The sequence below is a fragment of the Aythya fuligula genome, chromosome 2 (genome assembly GCF_009819795.1).
Source record: "Aythya fuligula isolate bAytFul2 chromosome 2, bAytFul2.pri, whole genome shotgun sequence".
Taxonomy (NCBI): Eukaryota; Metazoa; Chordata; class Aves; order Anseriformes; family Anatidae; genus Aythya; species Aythya fuligula.
The window spans coordinates 90,438,704-90,447,159 of NC_045560.1; the positions used below are offsets into that span (position 1 = coordinate 90,438,704).

At 42.9% G+C, this 8,456-nt stretch overlaps 1 protein-coding gene across 1 annotated transcript in view; it reads left to right on the forward strand.

Annotated features, from left to right (window-relative positions):
• INO80C (INO80 complex subunit C) overlaps positions 1-6,212 on the forward strand; it is a 30,115-nt gene extending 23,903 nt beyond the window's left edge. The window contains exons 4-5 of the mRNA XM_032182832.1: positions 557-624; positions 5,430-6,212. Coding sequence (XP_032038723.1) covers positions 557-624; positions 5,430-5,561 — 200 coding nt within the window. The 3' untranslated portion in view covers positions 5,562-6,212. The remainder of the gene's footprint in view (positions 1-556; positions 625-5,429) is intronic.
• Positions 6,213-8,456: the final 2,244 nt, after the last annotated feature.

Below are 8,456 nucleotides of genomic sequence, written 5' to 3' on the forward strand. Positions count from 1 at the left end.
ATCTAAAGGGCACCACAGAACAGCAATTTCCATCAGTTAATTTAAACATTCAGACAATTTTCTAGGTCATTGACTGGGCTTAAAGTGGTACATGCTTAAAGATTTACTTGATTTAAAAGATTACTTCGCTTTTCTGGATTATACTATTTCAGAACTGCAATCTTGAACAATGCTTCCTGGTCCTAACATACAGCATGTGTACAGTAATGCCTATTCTTTGCAAATAACTGCGGGAATTCATTAAGACTTGGAGGAAATCAGCACATTTCATTTCAAATAGCTGTCTTACATTTTTCCTTTTAGGGAGGGCAGTTCTGTTTACTGAACTGTTGGTCTAGTGAGGTGAGCAGAAACAGGCTGTTGTTTATGGTGCTAGCAGGCTAAATGTTTTCAGAGGTAATTCTGCTTCGTAGTTCTTTGCCTTAATGCTCCTAGTTAATAAAGACCTCAGAAAGTAAAGCTGGTTTTAAAGAAATATTTGCTACCTCTTTACGTTTTGTGTTTTCCTTTTAAAATTTATGTAGCACACTGAACGTATCCCTTTGTTTCTCTCCAGATTTTAGTATTGATGCTCCTCCATCCTTCAAGCCTGCCAAGAAATATTCCGATATTTCAGGACTTCCAGTAAGTATCTTATTTTTTCTCTTCAAAATTGGCATCTTGCTTCCCACAATGAAATAAACCTGGTACACGCTTCTGGAAAAGATGTACGTGCAGAGGCTCCCATTCAGCCTTGCACTTAGTAGTTGTCCTGTGATTTATGGCCAAACCCCCAGTACTGTCCCTACATCACAAAGTTCTCGGGATCGTAATAGATGCCAGGACAGCTTAAATACCTTGTCCTGCCAGGTGCCTCCTATCACACCACTTCCCCAGCTTCGGACTCTGCACTGCTCCCCATCATTCTCGACTCTTTTAGTTTGTTACAGTGAAAGCTGGTGGCCCACAGTTTCCCTCACTCCTAGCTTTACCAAGCTTTAACCGCACAGTCTGAAACTTTCCATGTTGAATGTTTGTCTGAGGCTGTTCTTTTTTCATTATATCTTGTAGGGAAAATTTCAAAAAAAAGCTGGTTCAGCAACCTCCAAGAATGAGATTAGGCAAAATTATATTGGTTAGCCCAGGCTAAAAAAAAAATGTTACTCTCAAACTTTCTCTCGAACATATCAGCCTGAGACAGACACTTGGCATGGACTTCTGAGAATTTCGAATATCCCCATACTGCAGAGCTGGAACTTGGTGTTTGGCAGATGCATAGCCTGTGTGTCACAGATGGGCTCTCTAACATGGTTTTGTTTGTAAAAAAAAAAAAAAAAAAAAAAAAAATACATTTGCCTTAGTTATGGTTTGCACATGCTCCAAAAGTCTTGGTAGTTACAATTTGGCACCTGAATTCCCAAAAGATTCTGTTGGCACAAAACATGAGTAAAGTCACTGAGTTCTGCCCAACAAAAATTTTGTATCTGCTGCTGACACTGTTCCTATGTGACATGAATAATTTTACTTTAAACAAAACAGGTGTTAGCAACAGCATAACTTTTCACTTTTTGAGTGCTCGTGTTCAGATGCCTTCAGTGATTTATTTTGCAGAAGCCTGTATGAGTTTGTTGCAATGGACATGAATGGGAAGGTTCAATTTGGGGCTACGGGAAGTGTTAAGTAATGGTTACACTAAATAACTACAATATTGAAAACTGTAACTTCAAATAGCCTTAAGACAGAATTCCTGTGTCCCTTCCCCCAGTTGAATCCCTAGGGCCCTATCCCACCTCACAGGGATGATACCACCTCACAGAGGAGCCTGTAAATAGAAACGCGTTATGTTGATGCAGGCTCACACAAAAAAGCTCCTCAGAAAATTTACAACTCTATCTTAAGAGTGAGGTTTGAGCAATGTGATTTGCTAGGAATATTCGCTGTATGACATCAGCGGGGATAAAACAAAGAATTAAACATGTTCTCACTAAGAACCTTGCATTCTGTGTACGGAATTAGATGAAAGTCCATGTTGGGAAAACAATGGGTGAGCACTTAATTAAGAACTGCCTGATAGCAGATTCACGGTGCAAGGGATCAAAGAACAGCCATAAAGCCAGCTGTAACCCTGCAAGTCCTAACATTTAAGTTCTTCATTTGACAACATCTACTTTCCGTGACTTTTTTTATTTTTTAAGTAACGCATTTAGAAAAGCCACCTAGGAAGTGGCATGTTCCCAGCTGTGCTCTTGAGCATGATTAGGAAGTGGAGTGGGTAGCGTGCATCGAGGCTGGTAACCCACGGTGCTCAAGAGGGAATGAGAAAGCAAAAATCTCCCTTGCAGATGAACTGGCAAAGAGAAAATGGAAGAGATTGCTCAGAAACTCAGGGAGGATAACTCCCTCCAGCCAGGCAGACTTACGGTTTCGTACTTGGAAGAGTAGTATTTTGTTTTAACAGCACCTCGTTTCCAGCCAAGGAGCAGAGGTCAGTTGAACGAGGCACCCTGCATTCAGTACCCCTACACCATATGAAGAGGTAGTGGGTGGAGGAAGGGAGAACAGGTGGATATGAAATCATAATGAGGAGGTTTCACCAGAATAGCAAAAAATCCAGACAGAGTCACTCAATGGTATTCATCTCTTACCTCTGCAACCCTTAAAGAGTTGCTCAGCGAGTGTTAGTGGTGTTCACAACGGGTGCTGATTGAGTTGCAGCGACAGCACTGATCTCTGAAGGGCTAATGAGGGGCAGAAGGCATAACAGCTGAAGTCCCTGTCTCAGTCCCACCTCCAAGGAACCAAACAATCATTCCAGCACCAGCACCTCAAAACTAGTCAGTTGTTGCAACTACAGTGAGATGATGATGATGCAGGTGATGGGTGTCGGTGAAGGCTGTGTCCCTCCCAGCTAAGGGGCCGTTCAGCCACTGGAAGCAGGCTCACCCTGTCAGCTCCTCGGGTTTTCTTTGCCAGCTCCTCCTTTCCATCAGTGACTTATGTGCTTTAACTATACCAGCTCAGTATAAATAACCTCCTTTCTCTAAGATTCCATTCAGTGCTGCTTTTGCTGTTTCCTTTTTTCCCTGGTCTTTCCACTTTTTAAAATTTTCCATCCTCTAATCGCATTGCAGCTTGTTCCCTATTTTACCTGGCCTGTGACGTTGATCCAGACTATGATAAAAATACCATGTTTAAAAAAATCTTCTGTATTAAGAAAGATAACTGAGGCAGTGTGTCCTCTAAATGGCTGATCCTAAAATGATGCCTGAGAAGCACCGAGCTTATTTTCACCATTATTTCCTGCTAGGAAGATGTGTGGGGTAATAGAATGTTTCAGAAATCTAGTATAAGAAAAATGCCCCTCTATGTTCTGTTTAAAATCTGAAAGTGTTCGTGTAAGAATGTATTTTGTATGGAGATGCTGGATTCCCTATGAAAAAAAAAAAAAAGTAAAATAAATTCCTTAGCTTTGCTCATTTAGGGAAGAATTAAATGGTCTAGCAGGTACAAAAAAAAAGAGAAGTGTATTAAAACACTCTCATCAGTATATCTGCAGTTATATTAACTGCCACAATTAAATTCTATTGATTCTCTTCTCTTTCTCTGTGTAACACAAATGGAATTAAATTTACCAGTGGTCTAAGCAGAGCAGCCAATTTATCTCTGTAAGGCAGCCCAGAACTCAAAAGCTATTATCTGCTATATTGACACTGCAAAATAAAAGTATTATTTCCAAAGTTACAAGATGAGTATTTAGTTGTATTAACATGCAAAATAAAGTAATTTAATGTAAAACAGATAAAAAGAAACTTCATATAACTAAATTACTGTGTTTGAAGAACGTGCATCTGTGGCCTTTGGCTTAGTTTCTAGGTATGACAGAGTTGCTTCTTTGCAAAATCACCTTCACTTTTCTGATGTTTCAGTTGCTGCTGCAGTAGGGTAAGTTTGTTTTGAGTCTGAAGGCATAGCGTAAATTACTGACAGATTAGTAAACTGTGTGTTAGTTACATGCACACATTAGTGTGTGCAGGCAGTGCAGCCCCATACGAGCTTGCAGAACTGCCATCATTTTTTCACCTGGGTTGATGCGCACAACGCATTGCAGATGTTGTTCGTCGAGTTTATTACAGAATCCCACACATCTGAGCAGCTTTCTACTTGGTCAGCTCTTCCCTGGGTACATAAGGCCAAATGTAAAGTGTGAAATAAAAATAAATGTATACCTGGCATAGCCACAAAGTTACCACCAGGGATAAATTTACTCCTAATGGCCTAGCTTCGCCATTTATTTGAGAATGAATTGATGGCCTGACTGTGAGCTGGCTACATTTAATTAACCTTGTAGCGTTTCTTGGTGCAGAATCAGGCTATAAACAACACTTAATTTTCTTCTAAGTCTTATCAGGCCAGATCATTAGGTGGATTGTTACCATGGCTGAACAGATCCTTTCCAACATAAAACTGGTAGAGGCTTCTATGCCTTTACTCAGTGGGTGTGAGGAGTGCTCTGGGCCTTCCTGGCCTTCTCTGCTTGGGTAAGGGTGTCCCAAAAGAGTGCAGCTGCCCGTGCCTTGCAGCCTGCCACCACCTCCTGCCACACAGGACGCTCCCAGAGCCTTGGCAGGCACTCTGGAATAACGCTGGCCTGCTGTGACTGCCCTGGAGGCTGTAACCTCTTGGAGAGAAGGCTGCCCTTGAAGCAGGCCTTCGTCAGCCCAGCCTCAGCCTCCTCTGCTGCCCCTGGTCTAGCACGAGCTCAGGGTTTCTGTAGCAACAGGGAAGGGGAGAGGATGGAAGGAGGCTGGCAGCGCTCCCAGGCACCCGAGACCCAAACGTAGCAGAGGATAGGAGCCTTGCCCAGGGCTCGCTGGCCAGGCTGCTATCCTGAAAGCAGGCGTCGGCAGCAAAGCAAAATGCTCCGCTCACATTTCTTATCAGTTCAGTCACAGAGCCGCAAGCTGAAACTCCCTTTCTTCAACAACCACTTTAAAGTAAATTAAAAGCAAAGTTGTATGCAGGAAGAGAGAATCAGTCCAAAGCTATCCGAGCACCCATAATTCAGCCTCTTTGTTGGGTAATTTGTTGGCAGCAGCCCGACTGCTTGGAGAGCTGCCCCGTGAGAGCCTGCACAAGGCACAGAGTTGCTAGGGTGAGTTTGGAGAGTTGTGGAATTCCTTTTGCACCGTGCTTTGTGTGAGACTGGTCTAGCCCTCTGTGATGTTTAATGCATTTCTAATGCGATTTTATAGGGGTCTGTTAACTGCTCATAAGTTTTGACATGAGGAGGAAAAAAAATTCTTTACAAACTTCTGGTCACATGGCAGAACAGCAGTGCTGGTCCTGCAAAAAGAAGCCCAGTAGTTTTTGGTCCTACAATTTGATGCTTTTTTAATAGTCCATTTTGAGATTTTCTTTGAATAGTATCTTTGCCATTGTTTCTTTTCCAGGCAAATTACACAGATCCCCAGAGCAAGCTGAGATTTAGTACTATTGAAGAGTTTGCCTATATTCGGATGCTCCCTTCAGATGTGGTTACAGGATACCTGGCTCTAAGGAAGGCAACAAGCATTGTTTCCTGAAGAGACCAAACATTGCTGGGTATCACTCCTGAAGGGCTCTGGTTTTGAGAATCACGACGGAAACTGCCTGCAGGATTGAGGTTCTTTAAAACTCTCCATGGATATTTACATCTGGAAGTAGTTGGTGATACATGGATTTGAACAAACATGCGGTTTTAATTTGGATAAATACTTGTATTTGTTAGTTTGCCAATTTGTAAGCAATTTGGTTTGGTGAACAGAATAACTTAGACCTTAAGGATATGGATCAGCACCATAATGTCCAAGTTACATCAATTTATTCAGAGAAAGCATTTCACCCCTCCCCTATATATTTTACGTACTGCCCTGGCTCAGAAGAAGAAATGGCCATATGAATAGAGGGAAAGGTACTAAGATGTCCCAGCTTCCAAACCTGCCTTGCAGATGTGCTTGCCACTTGTCTCTGAAGAAGTCTGTCCCACATGTAAACATGGAAGTTAAAATACCAAGAGCTGCTATATCAATGACTGCTGGTGGTACTGAGCACTGTGGAAGTGAACAGCTTCACGCAAATATTTACACTGGAGGAATGTCAGCATAAATAAAGCTGGACTCAATCTTGGTGTAAAGTATCTTAAGAAATATGTATAGTGGAACCAAAACAAATCACCCTGCGACTCTTAAATGTGACACTTTGTAGTTTTTGAGTACTTCATTCCACAACCCAACTGTTCTTCTGCTTCAGTTAGTACATCATCATTATTATTACTAATCAGTACAAAAAAGCACTTATTTCCCAGACTTTTTTTTTTTTTTTTTTTTAATAAAAAGATGCTATAAAAGCATGAATTCCACTGCCCAGTGACATTCTGACACCCAGATGGTCATCATCAAAGCAAAACCCCCTAGGTAAGGACACAGACCTTTGCAGTGTGAGGTACCAGGCTTCAGGCTCTTGCTGGGGGGTTGACAACTACTTCCTGACAGCAGAAATGATCATGATTTTTCTGAAACTAAGCCTAGGGGGAAGTGGGCAGAGATTTTTCTATCCATTCTTTCTTTCTGTCCTATTCCTTAGGACAAGCTGCTGATTTGTTTTCCTCCCTCTCCTCCACCTTTGCCTCAGCCTAGCTTCTGTCAGGTTTTCGTTCTTCATTTGGACTCCAAGTTCAGTGTCAGCCGTTCCTAGCCTCCAACCTGTGGCCTGTGCCACTTCACCAGTGTACGATCCTGTAGCTGCAGCACAGGCCTCATTGAGCTCTGTGAGCTGGTGGGCGCTGGCCACAAAGGCCCCAGGTGAGTTACCAGTTGCTGTGGGGACGCTTTTCTGCCATGTGCAGAGCTGCCAGGTGCTTTGTGGCAGACCCATCCCATAGCTCGTTAGCATGAGACCCTCTGGGTTGCTCACGGGGTGAGACACTGATCAGCAGCAAACACAGCCATCCTCACCTCACCCAGGCTCCACCAAGGACGTGGGCACTTGCACAAGATCACCTCTTCTCTCTGAGTGCACAGGGAGCACACCGTGGTGAGTAGCTAACCCCTAAGCTGCATCCTGAATGCGCATTTCGATAGGAATGATAATTATTGGAACAGATATTCTTTTCTCATCGAAAGAATAAATAAGCAGGGCATTATTAATGCTAGTTTAATTTCAGCTCCAAAACAGGAAAAATCACTTAACAATGGGGTGCATTGTTCAGCGAATGCATGTAGGACTCATTCCTCAGTTTTTGTGATCTAATATTTACAAAAACAAAGTAATTTTAAAAGTCTTTGACATGCTTACAATAGATCCTTCAAAGCCCTGGATATCAGATAATGCTACAACTATATCGCAGAGCAGAAAATAATAGGACAGGATATCTCTCTCCATGCCAGTAAGCATCCAAGCCACATTCTCTTTGTATCCGAGTTTTAGAATGGCTGTTCTAGCTTACTGTACGTACTGAAGATGTGTTTATAAGATAAGCCTAACGCTGATAGGAAAAGAAAACATGTAGAACTGCTCTAAGATCGCTTTTGCTTTAAATAGGCAGACACCAGCTTAGAAAATCAGATTCTGCTCGCTTGTTCTCTCCCACAAATATTTTTAGCATTCTTTGGGAATGACTGCCTGGGAGCACAGGCTCCCTCGCTATCAGGAGTGCTCCAGGCAGTCCCGCACCGCGCGGGGAGGTGTTACTTTTCTCAGCTAATTTCTCCTGAGCAGTGTTTATGCATTCCATTTCCAAAACCTAAGTGTCTTAGTGAGCAAGTCAGCGTCAGAAAAGGAAATATGGCTTAGGTTTAGCACAAGCGTTAATGACTCCTCTCCCATTGCTTTGTAGCCACGCGGTGGCTGTTGGATTCCCTTTTCCTTCCTTGTTTTTTTCCTTCGTCTGCTACTGGCCCTTTTCTTTGTCTTAGTCTGTGGTACCCCACTTACTAGTAGCCAGCGTGTACAATGTTGATCAGTCCAACTGGGTTCTTTTGGGGGATAACTTTTGGGCCTGCTGCTCTCATTGATGGCTTCCATCAGCGAACTGCGCAACACCAGCCTTGCTGCATAGAGCAGAAAACGTGGATGTCTGTGCCACTGAGTGTGTTTAAAGTATGTGTTACTCCCAGCTTTAAAAGATCTGAAAATAGAGGAGTACATTCATATTTTGAAGTACTTGCAGGACCTTATCTAGATAAATGAAAGGAGTTGGGTTTAAATTGCAAAGAGGACAACAGGAAGGAGGCATTTGGAAGGAGAAGCAGTGACAAATACCGTTTCAGGCCTGGGGGGAATCTATTGAGGCTAAAAGCAGTGTCACACAGGTAAGGCAGGAAGCCAGGAGTCCCAGCAAGGACAAAGGTTACTACTTGTAGAATATCACCCGGGTGCTGCACGCTGCAGACACGGATGGCTTCGCCCCGTACCCCACTGGTGTTGGTGTCACAGCATGG